Raw genomic sequence first — 21,621 nt, 5'->3', positions numbered from 1 at the left:
AGACAAATTATGTTCACCTCTTCTCAGCAACGTTGCCGTCGCTCGTCTCTTTCCTCAGCAAATTTAAATACAGCCATGGACACAGAATGTTACCCCAAAGCCCTGCTGCTTGAAATCCCGACTCACCGCCTGGTTTGGAGAGTTGTCTGTCTTCAGCTCTTTGTGGTTGGAGAACTGGATGTAAATGGCCTGGCTCCGAAGGACAGGAGTTACCGTGGTGTAGTAGCTAACCATGGTGTTAGCTGCTTCCTCCGTGTTCATTTCTATGAAAGCCTAATTGAGATAGACGGACGTAAAACACGTGCTGCATCAGCCTCAAGTAATCTTAGCCCAAAGGCTGCAGTTCAATTTCTGAACAAGTCATTTCTTCATATACACAGAGCCCTTAAATACCATATCACAATCTACTCTAATTTGGGACATTAAAGGTGTTTTTTTAAGGTGCCTGCATGCCACACAGGAAACAGGGCTCTTAGGGTGCTGGAGGTCACTGACTTCACGACGGTTCAGTCTTTGGAAGTTGGGGAGCTGGTAGGCCTCATAGCCGCCCTACTTTCAGCAGTGCTTTCTGACTTAATTTCTGATTCAAACAAAACTTCAAGCCCCAGCTGTTAGGATCCAATTGCCATCAACTGACAAGAAAGATCCCTAACCTGTTTTTTTAAATAAGCGAGGATAGTGGAAGGTCAGTCTTCAACAACAAAAAATGTGAGGTACACAGGCTGCATGTGGCTACCATTAGCTAGTGTTTGCCTTTGCAAATTGTTTCTGAATTAAGCCTGAGCAACAGCAACAACAATAAAGGCATCCAGGCATCGTGAGGTAGCCTTGCACAGCTGCTGCCTCCAAACCCAGCCTCCGCCTCGGCGCTCTCCTTCCTGATCTGCCCTCTTCCACAACCAGAAATGCATAGCTTTTATTATTTATGGATTGCTATTCTGCACTTCCATTTTCTGGGCAGCTTGCAAGACGAACCCAGACGCGAGAGCATTTACGTGAGCCTAGGCAAGACATTTTTACCCAAGAGCTTCAAACTGGGGATGCCAACAAAACTAAGCAAAAAACTTTATACATGCAAGGGATGTCACTGACTTCCAGCCCCAAGGATGTCAGTACAGTCTCTTATCTTGAGTATCTCAAATTGTCAGGTTATTGTTTACCACGCATGGTTTGTCCGGGGGGGAGAGAAGACCACGAGCCTGGGTTCAGACGTAATGTTAAGCTACGCCATAGCTTAGCCCCAGGGAGCACAGAAACAGTAGGACTGGAGTAAGGAGTGCCAAGCCTATTATTTCTGCTTTGAGAAGCTGCATGTCTGCTCATTCAACTAAGCTATGCCTTCCACTTCACAGCCAATTTGAAACTTGGTGGCTTGCGTTGGAAACTAGCTTCTTTTATGGAATATGGTCCCTAAAACTGATATAAGCCAGTTTCTATGCCTGCTCAGGAAGGAAAACGCCGCCGTCTACGCAAACGGTTTCACTTCTCCAAGCAGCTGCAAATCAAGCTATCGATTGGAAGGCTGAAGCTTCTGCAGCTGAAAGTGAAGATTCCGATGGTACAGCTAATCACTTCTACCAGAGTTAAATGGCTCCACCTGTACGTACATACCTGATTCTTCCCTTTCAACATCAGCAGGTTAGTGACCTTGCCAAAAGGCAGCCCCAGGGAAATGACTTCGGCTTCTGTGACGTCACTGGGCAGCTTGCGGATGTGGATTACTCGCGAGGGGATTCCTGCAGTTCTGCTATCGCCTTTGAACTTTTTGCTGTCATTTCCGTTGGCTGGAAGAGAGATCCGGCAGGGACAGGTGAGGTCTCCGGGGCAACCCCTGGCCATTTCTTCGCCCATGGCAGTCAGATTGAGGAGTCGGGAAATGACGTCACTTCCTAGCCGGTTTATAAGACCTTTCTGGTCACCATTTAGACCAGTCTGTATTAGAACCAGACTGCCCCAGGGGCTGTCTAGTATGGCTAGCTACTCCAGCAAGGCCGGGCAAGGTACGCATCAAGTTTAGCGCGCAAACCAAGAGTAATCCAAGGAGGCCCTGCGTCCTCTGTGGCTAAAAGGTGGCAACTGAGCACAGAAGACACCTCCGAGACTTGCAGAGCTATTACACTGATGCCGTGGCCATGCAAAACTGCCCCACCCAACCCCCAGTTTAAACCAGCCCCTAGAACTCCACCCACCGCATGGGTTGAGCGTAGCTTCTGGCTGGCAGAAGCGATATAACCAGTGCAGCCAGTTGTGCCTTTGAAGATGGCTGTGCACAGCCTGAGAAACGCGCAGGCCAGCTGGTTACACAACCAGGGAAAACTTTATGAATCCTTTCGTATTTTTGAGTTCTTAGACGCACAGCTAGCCTGGCATTGCAACCCCTTCCAAACGCAGCTGGGAAGGGGGCACTTGCTCAGCGGTGGACACCACATTCCAGAGATGATACGATCTGGATGGACTGTGGCTCGTGTAGATTTCAATTGCCTGCTGTGTAGATTAGTTGCCAGAGGCTTGATAAATGCCAAATTAGGCTAGGTGGACTAGTAAATTCCTAGGGCTGACCAGCTTGGTGGCTAGCATCCCTAGGGCATGGCATACTTCCCCAAGCCCCTGCTGTGTCGTCTAACATAGTGCCATGATGTGCTTCTTGCAAATGGCACAGAATGTTTGCACATCACAGCAGCGGTGTGGGAGAACGCTAACCTCTTTTAAAGTCAGCTCTTGGCTATCAGCAACTTGTGGCCAATCCTTTAAAATCCCCACCCTCGCAAATGTGATGCGGGCACCGAAATGGGACTTTAAAGCCACACGGACACCCTGAAATTTGCTGCGGTAAATTTGGGCCCACGGAATGCCAAGAAGGGGTTCTGGGTTGCGCCCTTGCAACGCTACGCCGACTGGCTAACCACAAACTTCTAATCGCTTCGCTAAGGCTTTCAAACTCACAGGCTACCTGTCCGGAAGCCTTAGGATACAGAGCCAGACAGTGGGAAAGTAAAACTAAAAGGAAAGGAAGCTTCTGTTTAAAACCAAGGCCTCGTGGTTTGCCAAACGCCAGCGCAACCAGCATTGACTGGTTCTGCAAAATGCTCAGGCAAGTGTTCAACACGTTACCGAATACTCTTCCTACACTCATCTGACATTCAAATACTGCATGGAAGTTTTAATGTGAAAAGAGGCGGGGCTCAGAGTCAGTGGTGACTGTGGGCGCGACAGTGAGGGGCCAGCAGAAAAAGGCCAGGATCAAAAGTCCAGCTCACCCCCGAATAAAGAGGCATCATTCAGTTCCCAGCTGTCAAGAAGCACCCTGTGTAGTGATCCTAGCAGCATGCCTGAAACAGCAGACCCAAAAAACAGACCCCTCGTTAAACGCCAAAATACCAGGGTGTTCGAAATGTATGCTTGCAATCTTATCTTCTGCTGGTAATTGTCCTCTGCCCTTACCTGTGCGGGACGCTTTGCTAGTATAAACACATCTTTAATGAGATGCTCTGGGGCAGGTTAAAGTCAAGGTATTCGTTCTGGGGGTTGGGGGGGGGCTGCAAGTCTGTTGAAACTTGTAAATCTAACATGGCAGCAGAGAGGCTCCTTCCTTGGGGGCAGGGCTGTTCCTTGAATGGAGGAATAAGCATATTGGGGGTGGCGGTGGCTGGGAGGGGGAATATAAGGAAGAGGGCTAACTTTGGCTGACAACTGGGCCCTTCAGGAAAGCGCTGAACTCCTTGGGCTAGCAATGTTACCTGCAGAAGCAGAGGTGCTGCTCATGATAAAAGGTCCGTTAGTGACACAAGTAGAGAAAAGTTCGTCAGATCCCCGCTGGAAGAGAAAGAGAGGAGGAGAAAAAAAAAAGGGTAAGTTGACAGCACTTTTCTAAATTCTACACAGGAACTGCGAGAACAGGAGGACAATCCAGAATTGAAGTGGGAGAGAAATTGAGCGGAAGGGCGGGGAAAGGGGGGAGTCTGGATTTCCAAGCCCATCCCCTTCTTTCAACCACATGAAATGGAGAAGTTGACGTTAAGAAACCTAGTAAGTAAAAGGGCAGAGCTACCCTGGTGGTGCCCATAACCAAGGGTAAAGTTTATTTTCTCAAAGGCAGCCAGTGTGGTGTAGTGGTTAAGAGCGGTAGTCTCGTAATCTGGGGAACCGGGTTCAGGTCTCTGCTCCTCCACATGCAGCTGGTGGGTGACCTTGGGCCAGTCACACTTCTCTGAGGTCTCTCAGCCCCACTCACCTCACAGAGTGTTTGTTGCGGGGGAGGAAGGGAAAGGAGAATGTTAGCCGCTTTGAGACTCCTTAGGGTAGTGATAAAGCGGGGTATCAAATCCAAACTCTTCTGCTATCCTTGGAATTATAATGTGTTGGACACCCTTCTCAGGCACGGTCAAGGCAAGGAAAGGCTATGAAGGCAGACTTGAAAGCCGATCCGCACCAATTTAATGCGCTGCTGAAAAGGTTGAAGTTGCGAGGCCAGAACACTCAACCTACCCAAATGGAGAACGCACTTGCCACTGCAAGCAGCTTACCCCTCAAGCAGACGCCCTTTTTGCTGGCACTTTTATGTTTCTCAAAAACTTACCGTCGGGCTTCACACATTCAATGTTTACGGTAACTAAGCACACACCTTAGAACAAGAAGCATGAATGCTACAGACACACACCTTTCACAGCAGTGCAAAAACTCACAAGGCAGGAGGGCATAGGTTTGCTTTTCCACAACTGTGAAATGATCCCAATGAGACAATGAATGAGTTCGTGGGCAAATTGGCTCTGCAGTTGGAGCAGTCTTCTGCAATCTGGTGGCCTCTGGGTGGCTTAGATTATGAATCCCCATTGGCCCCGGCTAAAATGGCTGTGTCGTAGTCCAAATAATATGGAGGGCACCAGGTTGGGAAAAGTAGTTAAGAGCGCTGATTCTTTTGACCAGAGCAGTTCATAGCCAGCAAATACAGTTGTACCTTGGTTGCCAAATGCCTTGGTACTCAGACGTTTTGGCTCCCGAACGGCGCAAACCTGAAAGCGAGTGTTCCAGTTTGCAAACATTTTTTGGAAGCTGAACGCCCGACGTGGCTTCCGATCGAGCGTAGGAAGCTCCTGCAGCCAATCGGAAGCCGCGCCTTGGTTTTCGAACCGTTCCGGGAGTCGAGCGGATTAAGTTCGACAACCAAGGTACCACTGTAGTCTGTTTAAAAGCCTGTAGCCTTCCATCCTCTCAAGGCAAACACTGCAATGTGAAGGCAGAAAGTCAAGGACAGAAGCAGGGGTTCAGTTTGTATCTAGGCAGTTCTACCTCAGAGCAGAGACTTGGAAGAGAATGATGCCTATTAACATTTCCGTGCGAGTCAGGAGACACACCCAGAACAGCAACAGTAGAGCTCCTTTCAGCACCTTATGCTTAACTGATGGCATTTATTATCTTCCAAGCTCCAACTGAAAACATCTCATGAAACCACAACTAGGAGCTTGCTCAGAGTTCCTTTGCCTTTTTTTGCTTAAGTGTTTTTGCTGGAGATAACAAAGTTGAAGATTTGATACCTGGCATTAAAGTAATCTGCCCCCGACTAAGAATGGGCAGGGCAAATATACAGGAATCTGTGGCAGGAAGAAGCTAAGTAATGCGCCAACCCTCCAACATCCTTCAGCTGCTAAGGAAGAGCTGGTTTTTAACCCCAGAAGTGGCCGGAATAGCAACCGCAATCTGCACTACAGTTGTACCTTGGATCTCAGACGCCCTGGCTCCCGAACAAATCAGCTCCCGAATGATTGAAACCTGGAAGTGAGTGTTACAGTTTCTGAACGATTTTCGGAAGCCGAACATCTGGTGCAGCTTCCTGCAGCAAACCAGAAGCCATGCTTCAGTTTCCGAACGTTTCGGAAGTCGAACGGACTTCCGGAACGGATTCCGTCCCACTTCCAAGGTACGACTGTATGAACCTTAAACCAGATTTTTAAACCCCTGTTCGAGCGTATTCATCCGGAGTCCTGCTAGGGTGTTCTTGGAAGCCATGGGAGGTTTCTAACACGGAGATCGTAATAGCGCAGATATTGCCGTTGGCTCTAAGAACCCCAAGACTAACAGGCTTCATATTTTGATGGCACCCACGTATCTGAACTCTCTACCAGCTCCAGACTCCTACTGGTGTGGGTAAATGAAATGGGAAGCCACCTCTCCCAGCCCTGGGTGTATCAGCACATTTTAAATCAGAAAGGGCCCCCTCGCCCCCCCTTAATCCTACGGCTGCCTTCTACGATTATCTTGTCCTAGATTTTTCAACCGGCCACACAATGGGGCCTTGTTAACAAAGCTTGGTTGCTCTTCCTTTTCAGACTCTCCTGAAGCCGACTGGGTGTCCCCTTTCCTATACATCAGGAGAAGAAAGCTTTCTGTTAGCTGAAACACTACCTCGTAGGGTGCAGAACCCAGCTGACATTCCCAGCAGTTGCTTTACTTTACACCTCAAACCGGTTAAAGTAGGCCACGCCATCCGAGCTCTGAGGAAGTGAAACACTTAAGGGCCTTTCGCCTTGATTTTGTTTGCCCAAAGCAAACAGCAGGGCCTTGGCCAACACCCCTGCTGAAGTTCTGAGCATGCACATTCTCCGTGGGCCCTTCGGGCTTGCCATTTTGACCCTACGGTTGCAGGCTGCACTCTCTCTCTACCAAGGACAGGTTAATTCCTCTATTTCCCGTGGGTGGCCAAACTGCAGGGGTCAAACATCACCCTGAACGACGGCTTGCCTTGGCCTTGGGCTAGAAGGCAAGTGTTTCCAAACATGCAGCCAAACAGATGTTTTAAAACTGCTTCTCTGCTTTCCCCTGTGGAACCCGCAATTTAGACCTGCACTTTCATATTTCATCTCCATGCCACTCCTATAGCCATTCCCACAGCAGCTGCCCCCAGAGGAAGAGCGATAGCCTCAATTATGGCTCACCAAATGAAGGCATCACACCAAACCATTGCTAAATACAATGCCTGAACTAAGACAGCCCTGTATAGTTTCGGAATGCATCATATTTTATTTACCCATTCCAGATAAAAAAATCTTCTGCATTCAGCATGAGGGCAACACAGATCTCCACCAATGAGACTGCACATCCACTACAGACATAAAGCACTGTACTGGAATACTGTATTGCTGTTTCAAATGGTACAGAGGCTTATAAGATGTGTTTTTTTTAATGCCAGATCCTAGGAGGCAACCGGCATATGCCTATTTCTTAAAAGTTCTGTTCACAACTGCAGAGAGGCAAAGAGAAAATAATAGTCGTACTCTGCTCTCCCTCCATGCCCCAGCCAGACTCCTTCCAGCTACTATGGAGACACGCCATGAAACAAACCTGCCCTTTGAGCGAATCTGAGGGGTGTGGCTATTGTTATTAACCGCTCAGAATTCCTGAGCTCAGAGTAACCAAAGTTATGCAGTCATGCTTGTCTGATAGGGCACTCCACACCCAAGCGAGCTGCCTGCGGCTTTTACAATTATGAGGACAAGCCATGGTTCCGGACCTAAACCCAATTTTAAAGCGCTTCTTAAAAGCTGGCAAAATTCAGCGGCTACACACTGAAAGGCTGCATCAAACTAAGTTCTACTCAGAGTAAACCCAGGGAAACGAATGGGCCTCAGTTACTCACGTCCTTCAATTTAAACAGGTTTACTCTGAGTGCGACTAACACTGGCTGCAACCCAAAAGATTAAGGTTTTAGCGTTATGTTGAAAACTTCCCGCAAACTCACCTTGCAATCGCACAATTAGGTGAACTTGCCAAAAAGTATCTAGAGGGGAAACTTCGCACCAGACATAATTCTAGGGCAGGGGTAGGCAAACTAAAGCCCGTGGGCCGGATGCGGCCCAATTGCCTTCTCAATCCGGCCTGCGGACGGTCTGGGAATCAGTGTGTTTTTACATGAATAGAATATGTCCTTTTATTTAAAATGCATCTCTGGATTATTTGTGGGGCCTGCCTGGTGTTTTTACATGAGTAGAATGCGTGCTTTTATTTAAAATGCATCTCTGGGTTATATGTGGGGCATAGGAATTCGTCCATTATTATTTTTTCAAAATATAGTTCGGCCCACCACATGGTCTGAGGGACAGGGGACCAGCCCACGGATGAAAAAGGTTGCTGGCCCCTGTTCTAGGGCCCAGGTTATGTCAGAATTGGGATGGGCCTGATATTTAAAAGGCACGGACCACAACTGCACCTTTGTAATGGAAAAATATTATGGATGACAAGGTAAAGGAGGAAGCAACTTGGCCCTTCGGGTCTATTGGCCTGCCACACAGCTAGCTGCCAACCTCTGTTACGGGAGGGCTACAAAGACGCCTCCCCATTTTGAAACCAAGCAACAGAATCACATTTTAGAACTATCACAGCACACTGTAGTGATTTGAAGCCTTTGCCTACAAACCAAGATTGACGTGTAAAACTAGTGGTAACATGCCCAAAACTGTGCAGCACCCAAGCTTTGTGGCGAACGCAGGAGAATCCTGTGCCAGCTTCTGTTCCCAATAATCCAGGCCGTCTTCAAAAGAGGACGGCCGCCCAATAAAAGCTCAGGAATCCAAATAAAGCTTGCAGAGTTGAGGCCAAGGTCACGGCAGAGAAGTGGGTCGCTTGTGAACCTTGGGACATGCTAGCAAGACATGTTTAGCAATGAAGGAAACATGTGCCGAGCACATGGCATACACATAGTCAGGATGCGTCCCGCCTCAACTGATGCCAACAGGACTTGGGAACAAAATTAGCACCTAGCAGAGCCAGGGCAACTTGGGTTCTTCAGTTCTTACACGGTGCGTTTAATTGCAATACAAATCCCTGCTCAGCTTTGCAAACTTCCTAGCAGTTTTATTGCTCCACCGCTAGGTTTATTCAGAACCAGTAGGACAATAGATAAAGCAATGGTCTGTCTCAGTATAAGGGGGTGTTCCAAGTCACCAGGTACTTCTTCCACATGGTAAAAGGCCACTATTTTAAGGGGCCTTTCTACAGGAAAGTGAAAAACTGTACAGTACTGACTTGATGGCTCCAGCCTCACCCAAGGCAAAGCTTTGCAAAATTAGAATGCTTTTCATTTACGTCAAATTTGGTAGTTTTCCCGTAGTCTTTTTATTAGTACGGGCCAGATTCAATCAGTATAGAAACACTCTTTATTTCGTGAAGGGAACATGCAAGTCAGCCTCTCATTTGAAGGAGGTGCCCCTCCCAACAGTAAGGCTTTATGTTACTACCGGCTTCGATAATAACCTCAAGGGGCTAAGCAAAAACTTTAATAACTTTACTTAGGCAAACAGGAACGTACAACCAAGCTAATGCAATCAGAACTAACTTGTACTCACATTTCTCTGCAAGAGGTTGAGTGCAAGAGGCCACGAACATAGCCCAGTGTTTTATATTTGAGATTCAGTTTGTGATTACAATTAGCTTAGCAGCCTGTAAGATGGAAGCACGTTTCTTTGCTCTGAAGTGGCTTCCGCCATTCTGGCGCCCTCCAGATGTTTTGCACTACAACTCCCAACCACCCCAGCAAACACAGCCATGCTAGCGGGAGCTCATGCCGGCTGGACTGAAAAGGGCACCTGGCTGCTGAAGGCTAGCCTATTGGGATCGTCACCACAGGATGAGGCCCTTACAATTATTTGATTCCACCCCTTTGCAATTTTACTATCAGAACTTTTAGAAGGCCGAGAGATTACAGGCAAACAGTGAAAGTAGATGTACGCTCATACACACTTTATGTATTTGCAGTATCGGTGCAGAGGGATTTTGATCGAGTTCTCTCGTGACTTGCGAATTGTGATAACCTGAGTATCAAGGATTATTATGAGGAAGTTCAGTGAGGATAGTTTATGCAAGTGATATTAGTGCACACTGCTTGCTTGCCATAAACCTTTCTATTATTGGTCATCATTTATTTATAGTCTTCTACACAACAGTTTAAATGTGAAGCACAATAAAAACAGCAAAAAAGTTTTTTAAAAATAAAACATAGCCAAAACAAAACAAAACACTCATATTAAAGGTTCATTTATCCAGCTGGAAAATCCTGTTTGAACAAACGAGTCTTCAGTTGTTTCCAGGGAGTGTACAAAACAGGGAGGCAGCCACGCAAAACTGCTCCAAGTTACTGTGGGACGGGCCTCAGAACTTTGGATTTTGGAGGATAAACTTTCCCGCAGAGTGCAGGGATATACTGGGTATATAAGGGATAAGGGGTTGCATATAATGTATTTGTTGATGAATATGTTTTGTATATTTATAAGAGGGGAAAGATCATGGAAAAGCTACTTCTGATTGCTATACTGTACTCCCAAACAAGGCTTCTGGTGTATAAGTTTAACACAAAACAGACCTATTTGCTTCAAGGAATCAACAAAGCTATAAGTATCTGATTCGTTGGGTTGTTGAGAGAATAAACAAGGCCACAGCGCACACGGTATGCTGAAGGAGGGTGCAAAGCTAAAGCGCACAGTAGGCAAGATTGTCTGTCTGGAAGCTACACTGACTTGGAGCAAGGTCCACAAACACAAAACAAGGTGAAGGCTGAAGGTGAGGGCTATAATTTGAATTGCTCCCTTTACAGCGACATACATACTGCAAAAGGAAAGCAGCCTGTTGTTGCATTACAAAACACAACTTTCTAGACCTTTCTGACTGCAAGTGGCTAGTTTTCCACTTGCAGGGAGTGTTGCGTTTTACACAAGATGGAGCATCCAACACACACACACACACACACACACACACACACACCCTTGCAATTTGTGGAGGTAAGCCCTTGTCTACCTTAACGTTTCCCAAATACTAGCACGGATGTAAATTAGGGAAACTCCTATTCCCAGTTACTCGGGTCATCTGTTCCCAGCAACAATTTCACTGTAGCTGTGCCAGATACATTCAGAACCAAGGAAACGGGAGTTTCGCCATTTGCAGCGCAGATGGGCACCTCCACACATATACAGCAACATTAACTGCATACCCTACGTGTTTCCCATATTTTTAGACTGCCAAGAAAAGGTCTGCGTGAGTCAATATCCCTTTGTGTCAGCACATGTGGCTCTCATCTGTGGCCAAGCCCGCTCCAGCAAGGCCTACCAAGAGGCAGCCTGTTGCAGCCTTTGAACTGAAGCCGTAAATTGAGGGGCCAGAATTCCTCTGCTCGCATTCTTGGCCTGCGGCCCGAAGCCGTAATTGCTGTTCCCATGGCAAAGATCCTGGCTTCCCTACAAAACCAGGTCTATCCAGCCAGGCGGAGCTAATTGCTCTCAAGCGCGGCTCGCAAAGGAGGGGACAATGAGACGCGTTGCGGAGCCTGTGGAGTTTGTATAGTGGGACACAGGCAGTTCAGTCATCGTGGCAAAGGGGGAGGGGTTTGGAAAACGTCAGGGTCCCCCCCTCCACCCACTCAAGGCTCGGTGGTGTGCTATGAGGTATGATTTCACGTTCTCTTTCCTGGATTCAGAGCAAGCTAGCGATTAAAATAATTATTTCTATTCCCCATGTTAGGTACCAGCCGATGACTGAACAGCCACGGGCTCCTTACTCAGTGATGGTCCGGGACTGAGAAAATGGAGGCGCCGGCAGCCTTCAGGGTTTGATCACCTAGGATTTTAACAGGCCTGCACAGCTCCCATCCCATGATCTATCGCCTTTCGAAAGTCAACAGTGCTTGCTGGTTCCCATCTCCTTTCCAAGTTGTGATTACAGCAGGCTGAACATTCATTCCCCCCCCCCCCTTGCCTTCAGAAGTGATTTTAACCAGCTTTCGTAAACCAGAGGTCTTGCTGGGGGCAGAATTTTCTTTAGATTTCAAACTTAAAAGACAGGAGCCTGTTTCAAACTAGGTGCCACTCCTCTCAACTAAGTAAGGAACACATCTTTACACTCCTGCCAGTAGCTAAGTCTTGCATTTTTACTGCAGCCCTTTCAGGCAGCACATCCTATCCTTTACTTTCCTTGGAGGTTTGCTGTCTCAGCTTTTATGCCGCCACCACTGCTGTTCCTACCGCTGCTATTCTCTGTAGATAAAAGCTTTACTTCAAGGCTGGGTCGAAACTAGCAGGATAAAAGGACAAGCGTTATTGTGCTCCCAGGGTATAGGTGATGGTTTAATCGCAAACCAACTTTACAATACAGGCTTGGGGTGTGCGCCAAGACAGCTGGAGCTGTCCCTAAAATTAGGGACTCGTTCTTTCTCAGGGAGAAATACTCTCACCAGACTTCTTTAATAGCAATGCTGTTTTGTATTTTCAATCACCAAGCTATCTACAAATTGTCAAGGACATCCTGCATACAACAGAACATTCAAGGACCACTCAGAGTGGGCAAAGTGGATGAATGACTTGTGATTAGGAGGAAATTGGCAAGGATTGCTGACTTTTAACACTAGCAACAAAACACCCCTGCTCTCATATTATACAGCTGAAATTAAGGAAGCTGCGTGTGTGTGTTAACCAGAAGTGGATTTTTCTGTAGAAAGACTGAGTACCATTATGTTATGCTGTTCCGAACAAATTCCTGTGCTCAGAATTCTTTATTTCTAAGTGTATGTCTTTTGAACCTTTTGATGGATCTTGGGGTTCTAGCAAAAACACAAGTTGCTCAACATAAGCCTTACGTCTGCCTATACCACAACCCTGCACACGCTGAAACGTGTGCCTGAAAACACACCAGACATTTCCCTACCGTTGTGTGTTCCAGTTCCTACACAACAGACATGTAGAAACAACTATATAAGCCTCATGCCAGGTAACACAAGTCACAAAATACCAATTCTTTTAAAAGGAGCTTGTTTCTGCAAGAATGCGGTGGTTTACAGGGCAACATGCATTTGCTGAAGCAATGAAAGAAAGAAGAAGAAATGCCTACCTTTGTACCAACTGTTATATCTTGGACAATGCTGTAAGAGAAGGACAAGACGTTAAAATATTAGATTGGTTTTCAAATACAGGAGGTATAAAAACAACAACTATGCAATTCTTAGCAAGAAAGAAACTCTGTATGCTTAAAATAGTGATAAGGAACAGAGCGCCAAAGGTATTCAGAAATCTACGAGACAGCAAACTATTTCTTCCAACACATGGATAACAAGGTAAGCGCTTGCTATTTCTAAGAATACAACACAACTGAACACAACTTCTAAGTCAAAAGGGCAGACGTGTTACATGCAGTCACATCTCAGTCTGTAAGTCATAGTGGCAATCCACCCCCAAAAGGAGAATTGCTAGTTTACGTTAATTACTGTGGGGAAAAAACAAGAACTGTTTCAAATTGTACTCTTAACCTTTCATCCAGCTCTGTCCAACTTAGAGAAGCAAGGTTTTTTTGCATTTAATGATGCATAAGTTGCTCTTTAAGGGACATTGAGATCTTATCCCTTTCTGCAGACACCCTTGTTATAAATACCTGTCTAGAATCAGGTCCTCTAATCTCACTGAGTCCATCTTTTCCCCATGTATCAAAGGGAAAAAACTACTGACCTCAAGAAACTTCCCAGCCCTGACTACAGAGCTTGGGCTCCCCAAGCAATGGGGTCTGTACTTGTCCCAACAGATGATTTCTGTTCCCTCACCCCTTCCCCCCAGCCCAGCATATCAAGACTGCAGTGCAGCTGGTAGCCCTAGTGTTAGTCACAAGGGAAAGACAGAAGGAAAATGAGAAGGGCCACATTGCAGGTTGTAAGGTCCCTCAGAGACGCATGATTACAAAATGAGAGCACATGGTGGCAACCCCAAACAGCTAGGTCTCTCAGAATGGCGATCATGGCTGCAGCTGGTTAAGAGCATGGTGCTGACAAGGCCAAGGTTGCAGGTTTGATCCCCATGCGGGGCAGCTGCATATTCAGATTGGACCAGGTGATTCTCAGAATCACTTCTAACTCTATGAGTCTATGAATTTAAATGGGTCTATCCCCTGGTTGTTTTGCCACTGCGCTAGGCCACAGTCTGGCTCAGGATGCCTGAGAAATCCAGGCTCATGGCCGAGTCCACCCAAACCACAAGCTGGAAACCACAGGACAAATCTTGGTTGCAGTTCATGGGTTCATCTGGAGAGTGCTCGACCACAAGCTTGGGTTTGGACAATGCAGTAGCCAAACCATGGCTTAGCTCAGCGCAGCAGCAAGTGGCTGCTTGCTCAAACCAAGCCATGGTTTGGCTTAGCGTTTATGTGTGAAGGGGGCCAGAAGGTTTACTTCACCACTCCCCTTAAAGGTAAAGGTAAAGGTACCCCTGCCCGTATGGGCCAGTCTTGACAGACTCTAGGGTTGTGCGCCCATCTCACTCAAAGAGGCCGAGGGCCAGCGCTGTCCGAAGACACCTCCGGGTCACGTGGCCAGCGTGACATCGCTGCTCTGGCGAGCCAGAGCCGCACACGGAAACGCCGTTTACCTTCCCGCTAGTAAGCGGTCCCTATTTATCTACTTGCCCCCGGGGGTGCTTTCGAACTGCTAGGTTGACAGGCGCTGGGACCGAACAAAGGGAGCGCACCCCGCTGCGGGGATTCGAACCGCCGACCTCTTGATCGGCCAGCCCTAGGCGCTGAGGCTTTAACCCACAGCGCCACCCGCGTCCCTACCACTCCCCTTACTCACTTCAATTGATCTCATTTGGCAACTTCGAAGAAACCAGGCCAGACTGCCTCTATGTTTAATCCCAGCAAACCACTGGGCTCCCTTGCCCCAACTGCCTGCGCATTTCTTCTTCAGAAGCCAACTTTTGACTCCTCACCCCCAGCAGTTCACAGCCGGCGTTAAGTCTGATTCAGGACTAGCTGCCAGGAGTACTACAAGCTAGCAGCAATTGCCACTGCGAACCAATGACTTTTTTTTTTTAAGAAAAAGCTCAAGTGAGGGAACGCAGAATTTTCACAATCCCACTGGTGTTTAGAATTGCCAGCGGAGACAGATGGGTTTTGTTGAGATCTTGAATGCTTAGTTCAAGTGGACTAATTAAACCCATCTGTGAAATCAGCAGAGAAGCCCAGCCAAAGAGATGCTTTTCACTGCTTCGTCATCATGCAAATTGTATAAGGCCAAAAAAACAAAAAAACAGGGTTATTGAAAAGCCATTTTGCTTCTGTTCATCTATAGGAGGAAATTCCCAAGACAAGACTAACTCTCAAAAGTTATTCTGAGAGCAATGACTCTTATTTCCTGCTTCTCTGGGGAAAGGCTCATTCAATGATTTTTTTTTTTTTTACACAGCAAGTTGAGACAATGGTTTTAAACTGATCACAACCAAGCAACTATTAGGTTCAGTAATACCTAATGAGAAATTGTTATTAGCTACTTAGAAACTATTTTATGTAGCTTCTTGCGTGATCTTCGAGGCAAACCGACAAGCTCCGTCAGAACATACTGAAGGAGTTATTTCCCGTGGAAGAGTCAAGGCTGGGAGTGGGATGGTGGGAGATACTTACAGGAAACTTAATATATGGACTTTGCCAGCCAAAGAACTTTGTTATCAGGGCCAATTCCTGAAGCTCAGCACTTTTAACAGACAGATTTCCTAGCAAAGGAAGTCCACGTTTTGCCTCCCACCAGGAAACTATTTTTTTTGCAAAACGACATATATCAGTGGTAGTCAGCTATTCCGGTCTTTATCACTTCTTAAAGACAGAGAACTGCATCAAACAGAATGCAAGTTTTGGGTCATCTGAGTGTCTGGATGCCACCACTATGCCAATACTCAGCTCTATTTGTGGTGCCACAGTGAAGCCGTGGAAATCCTCAAGGATTTGCCTAGATACACTCATGTATTTGATTTGGTCTAATAAGTTGAGGTTCATTCCTGACAAGAGGCTCTATTGGAGAGCAGACAATGTGATCCAGGCTTGGGAGTACAGCTGAATGGTGTTGCTCTCCCGCAGACTAAGGGACCACCAGAACTGGTCACAGGAGCTCAAGATAGAGAAGGGTTGCTGATCATAGTTTAAGGAACCTATTCCCATTTATCTGAAAATATTCCTTGTTTTTATTGGATTATTCCTTCCACATTCACCAAGGAATGTGTGTGTGGGGAAAACATTCACCCCATCAATAGGAAACAGAATTTGAAATCAACTGATTGACAACTGAGACAGAATTATTTTTTGGCGACATGGCACCAGGGCTGAAATACTTTCGTGCACCCAGTCACACTGGAATTTTAAAGTGGCACTCGGATGCGATGGTTTCTTTCTTCCAGCTCTATACAGGGCTGGCGCCCAAGAAGTCTGATTTCTGGCTCAGAATTATAACTTACCCTTGTTCAACCTTTGAACCAAAATGGAATAACAGAACAGTTTCGGAGGACAGGAACTGCCAGGACAATATACTGACTAGTTTATTGTGGTTCTCAAGGTCACCTTTAAAAGGTGACTCAAAAGAAAAGCAGAAGTCCCAGGCATACATTGCTCTCCACACCTAGGCAACAAATCCCCACCCAACTACGCCTGCAGGGGAAACTTAGATTCGCATGCAAATTATAGGAGGAAGCATTTTCTAGGTAAATGGAAGGGTGTGGCAGAAATAGGACCTTCCCAGCAAGCCTTTTTTTTTTGCAATGCAGAGAAAAACAAGGGGGAAACTTCCTGACACTCTCAAAGTGGGAGGAAGCTGGAGGGAACAGCCTTTGGGACATTGAATGGGCACTCACACGAAGAATAAACTAGAAAACTAGAATTAAGTAGCAGACAGGGAAGCAATGAAACTGCACAAAAACTTTCATTTGCAAACAAGCAAGGGTTAAAATGGAGTATCCTTCCCCCCCCCAAAAGCTAAGCAAAGGAGTACATAAGGGTGTCTCAGTATGCAAGGAGGAGTAACTCACACAGTGGAAATGGAAATGGTATTAACTTATGACTAAGGCAGAGGTTTTTGAACTGTGGTCTGAGTTCCATTTCGGCAGCTTGTGGAAAGGCTGCAACATAGTCAAATTATCTGTACTCAGCCCTGCGCTTAATTTTCCTTGATGTGTGGATGGAGGACTGTGTGTGAGTCAGGTGGCTCAATGGAGATGTCAGTCACCAACGCGACACCCAGAAATCTCCACGCTGTTGCAACTGGACCCGTGTCAGTAGCAAAACACGCCTGGGGAATTTCGAACACGGCCTGTTCCTTAATTATTAGGAGTACAGTGGTACCTCGGTTTATGAGAACCTTGGAAGCTGAACGTTTTGGTTTTTGAACGCCAAAAACCCGGAAGTAAATGTTTCAGTTTTCGAATGCGCCTCGGAAGTTGAATGGCTTCCGCTGCGCTTTTTTCAATTTTCTCCATTGACTTTGCCAATCGCCCTCTGCGCCTCCATTGTTGAATGTTTTGGAAGTAATTTACTCCTGTTTGATAGACTTCAGGGTTCTAGTGGGGGGGGGGGAGATATCTTGCAAGCTGGCCTGCCCATGTTGCAAAGTACTGCAACCAGGTTGCCTAGACAGTTACATGCTTGCCAGCAAGGCAACTAGAAAAACTATCTACAAAGTTGACCCAAGGTCAATCAATGATCTCCAGGAAAGTATGCTGATAATGGAACTCCTTTGCGAGGGAATGAGTTTAAAGTTCTCATCTATCCTGGCAGTAAGGGAGAAGTGAGCAGTGTTTTCAGTACATTCTTTCACCAGGGCGCACTTAAGAGACTGAGGCAAGAGGGTCACAACCAAACACTTCAGGTACTCAGGGAGAAGGCGTTGGAGAAGGGGCGGCTCAGAAGGGAGAGAAAATGTGCTTTCGGATAAGGATAAGAAGTGGGGGAGAAGCACAACACAGGCTTCATAAATGTAAGTTGTGGGAAGAAGGAGGCAGCTACCCTGACCCATAAAATGGGGTGCTTGAAGCAAGTCGACCGAAGGAAGGCAGCAGCCTGCAAAGCTGTAATTCAGAGAAGGAGGGAGAGTAGAGAGAATATGGGAAACATGGGAACCATGGGGAGTGAAAGGTATACTCTGTATCAGGCTAATGAGGATAATCCAAACCACTAATTGTTCCTTAAGTACATTAAAGGGTGTCTGAAGAGACAACCCCCCCCAAGATTTTCCTCTTCATCCTTTCACAGTTTTTTGCAAACCCTCGTTTCTTCTTCCACACCCATCGCTCAGTTCACACAGCTTTATTCCCAGCCGCCATTGCTTTCCGGTTTTGGGAAAGGCCATTGCTCAACAGTAGAGCGTCTGCTTCACACGCAGAAGGTGCCAGGATCAATCCCAAACATCTCCGTGTAGTTGCTGGAAATATCCCATGAGGGTCATCCAGCCCAACCCTCTACAGTGCTCAAGTCTGTTGCCCAAGTGCCCACTGCCCTTTGCTAGACTTGTGGCTTCTCCACACTCCCCAACTTCTCTTTTTAACCCACGTGCAACACTGCACACACGGACTTCCCTTTTTCTTTTAGATCGCTCGCAGGCCTTTCACAACCGTCTCATGTGATTTTGGGTTCATTCATGAGATAGGGCACATATTCTTGCAACATTGGCCAACCCCGAGTGCATCAAAGTTCAGCAGGACATACCCCCTAGTTAAGGGTCCTTGCATCTTTAAGAGGCATAAGCAGACCCTACAAGTGCCCCTATTTTCCAGGGACACTACTGTATTCATAGAAGCCCTCCCGGTTTCTGTTGAAATGATGGAATGTACCGCTGTTCCTTAGGACGCCCCTATTTTCAGGGGAGAAATGATGGAGGGGATGTAATAGGATGTCCCTATTTTCCACAAAGAAACTTTGGAGGGGATGGAATAGGACGTCCCTATTTTCAGGGGAGAAACGTTGGAGGGGATGGAATAGGACGTCCCTATTTTCACGGGAGAAACGTTGGAGGGGATGGAATAGGACATCTCTATTTTCAGGGGAGAAACGTTGGAGGGGATGGAATAGGACATCCCTATTTTCAAGGGAGAAACGTTGGAGGGGATGGAATAGGACGTCCCTATTTTCAGGGGAGAAACGTTGGAGGGGATGGAATAGGACGTCCCTATTTTCAGGGGAGAAACGTTGGAGGGGATGGAATAGGACGTCCCTATTTTCAGGGGAGAAACGTTGGAGGGGATGGAATAGGACGTCCCTATTTTCACGGGAGAAACGTTGGAGGGGATGGAATAGGACGCCCCTATTTTCAGGGGAGAAACGTTGGAGGGGATGGAATAGGACGCCCCTATTTTCACGGGAGAAACGTTGGAGGGTATGCACAAGTAAACGCCCCCCCCAAGTCTTTGGGGGGGGGCAGAGTAAGAAAGAGGAAGGGGGGAATTAGAAGGAAAGAGAGAGAAAAGAAAAGAGGGCGTGGCTGCTAAGAGCAGACTTAAGACACTTGGGAACAAAGTTTCACGGGTGGGTTTGAAACACAGACGGATCCAGCATCCACGGAGCGGGGCAGGGTGTCTTTAGGTGGGCGCTGAAGCGCATGCGCCTTCTTCCGCCGGCCGCCCCCCCCCCACTTTATTCGGAGCGAGAACTTTAGAACGTTGAGGCGCGGGGCGCGCGCGCGCGAATCGAACGCTGCCTCGGGAGCGCGCTCGCCCCCTCGCCGCTTTAGAACCTTCACCGATCGGGGGCGCGCCGGTTAGAACTTTCGCGGGAGGCGGGGGGGGAAAAGGAGTGCATATGCGCGCGCATGTAGAACTTTCAAAGGAGGAAAAGGAGGAGGGGAGACGGGAGCGCGCGTGCGCGTGCCCGCTCCCCTTCTCTCTCTCTCCCCCCCCCCCGCCTTCATATATTTCACTTTCTACCTCAACTTTTAGGGCTGGGGAAGCGAGGCCTAGTTTTCACCGCCCCTCACGGAACCGGGTTCGAATTCCCCTCAGGCGGGACTTTTCCCCCCTCAGGTAAGCTCCGCGCTTGGCTTTCGCCTCCCCCCCCCTTCTCTCTTTCCCTGAGGTAATTTCCCCTCACAAACCGCCCCCTTCCCTTCCGCTCACCCGTCCATGGCACACGAAGGCGACCCGAAAGGGAAGCGGAGCTGGACGCGCTGGAATAGCAGGAGCGGGCTCAACGGCTACGTGTTATATAGACTCACAAAATGGCGGCGCGGGGCGGGACCCGCCCTCGGAGCCTTTTGAGGCGCCGGCGCCCCATTGGCTACGCGGCGCTGTCACTTTGACGAGGCGGGCGGCGGGGCTCCTCCCGCTCCGTGGCTCCCATTGGATGCGGCTAGGCGACGGGGGCGGGCTCCGGCTCCGGCGCGCGTTGCGATTGGCGCGGTGACGCCGCCGCCTCGAGCGTCGGGCGGGAGGCCATTTTGGGGGCGGGCTCCCCTCGCGGCCCGCTCGGTCTTCCAGGGTGGGCGGCCCGTCGGCGGCCATCTTAAGTCTGGGCAAAGGAATGCGAGCGCGTGGATGGGTCTTGGAAGCGAACGCGGCCGGCGGCGGAAGCCTGGCACGTGAGGATGCCGCGGCCATTTTGAGAACGGGCATATCGAAGTATACATGTTTGCACTGCTGTAATATTTTTGTAGCTGGATCCCGAGTTCAGGTGCTGACAATTCAACAACAAAACAAGCACACGGTCCTGGGGTTAGATAATTTTAGACCCTGGATTGCATAGTCCCCCTAAAGAAAGGGGTAGGAAAAATTCAGGAAAGGATTCTTTGGTTTGGAGAACTATGGAACTCCCTGCCACAAGGAAGTCGTTGTGGTAAAAGAATTTAGCAACTCCCAAAGAGGGGCTAGATATCCATAGAAAATGTGCTCCATAAAATGTGTTGGGGGCTGTTTTTATTTTGATTATGTATTTGGTGTTCTTATATTGTATCCTGTGAGATCTGATAATAATAATAATAATAATAATAATAATAATAATAATAATAATAATAATGATAATAATAATAATAATGGGTTTTCCCAGTAGTGATGTATGGAAGTGAGAGCTGGACCATAAAGAAAGCTGAACAACAACAACATGCCAAGCGCTGCCTCTTTGGGGCTGGCACTGCTCCTGCACCACCATTTTGGGGGCCAGTGAGACTCAGTAATTTTGTCCCATCTCAGGTGGGCCCTGGAGAAATTTCAAGCCAAATTTGGGGGGACCACCGTTGCGTTCAGCTATTTCAATTGTTTTTGTTCGATTTGCTCATTGCAGACAGCAGAAAGCCTGTCAATTTCGAAAGCAAACCTGGTTTGCAATGGGGGTTGAATAATTTCGATGGCAACTATAGCTATTGTCAACCGTGGAAGGGGAACTTAAGGCGCAGAAACGACTACATGGTAGTTGGGGAAGGAGACCTGGGGGTGGGGAATGAAGAATGGGAATGCAAGAAAGGCATTTAAAATTCAGTTCTCTTTGCTTTCATTTCAGGCTCCCGTCTCCAGTTCACCAGCTGTTTGGCAGCAACAGCGCCGAATGCTTATTCTGTTACACGGCTGTATTGGATTTCGGCCGGGAGGGATGTAATTTCAATTCCAGGTTGCCTTTCTTTGCCCTCCCCTCCACCCCCCATTTAGCCCAGAGACTTGTGAACCTATCGGCCCGCAAGAGGCAGAAATCTGGGTTCTGTGACCGAAAGGAATCCTGGAAAAGCAAGTGTGTTTCTCACTCGGATCTCGTTGCGAACATCAGGGGTTGTAGCTGTGATAGGAATTTTGAGGTCTTAGATATATGGTAATGTTCATAAGTGTTCCAACCAAGCACGTACATAGATCAGCACAGGAAGACCAACCTGGAACC

The 21,621-nt window shown here is 47.7% G+C and overlaps 2 protein-coding genes across 3 annotated transcripts in view; both read right to left on the bottom strand.

The window, feature by feature from the left end:
- PTBP1 (polypyrimidine tract binding protein 1) overlaps positions 1 to 20,716 on the bottom strand; it is a 39,964-nt gene extending 19,248 nt beyond the window's left edge. Inside the window, exons 1-6 of one of the 2 annotated variants that reach the window (XM_083421626.1) lie at positions 19,878 to 20,716; positions 12,862 to 12,892; positions 3,738 to 3,813; positions 3,258 to 3,329; positions 1,612 to 1,784; positions 127 to 273 (exon numbers count right to left, since the gene is read on the bottom strand). In XM_083421626.1, the coding sequence (XP_083277752.1) occupies positions 127 to 273; positions 1,612 to 1,784; positions 3,258 to 3,329; positions 3,738 to 3,813; positions 12,862 to 12,892; positions 19,878 to 19,885 (507 nt within the window). In that variant the 5' untranslated portion in view covers positions 19,886 to 20,716. The remainder of the gene's footprint in view (positions 1 to 126; positions 274 to 1,611; positions 1,785 to 3,257; positions 3,330 to 3,737; positions 3,814 to 12,861; positions 12,893 to 19,877) is intronic. The other variant, XM_083421627.1, reaches the window with a different exon arrangement.
- The window catches only part of MISP (mitotic spindle positioning), a 53,971-nt gene that overhangs the window by 11,884 nt on the left and 20,466 nt on the right, over positions 1 to 21,621 (bottom strand). The window lies entirely within an intron of this gene.

The sequence above is a fragment of the Podarcis tiliguerta genome (assembly GCF_965153285.1).
Source record: "Podarcis tiliguerta genome assembly, chromosome: 18".
Classification (NCBI taxonomy): Eukaryota; Metazoa; Chordata; class Lepidosauria; order Squamata; family Lacertidae; genus Podarcis; species Podarcis tiliguerta.
The sequence above is the reverse complement of the archived record's forward strand: the minus strand, read 5'-3'. Positions and strand labels throughout refer to the sequence as shown.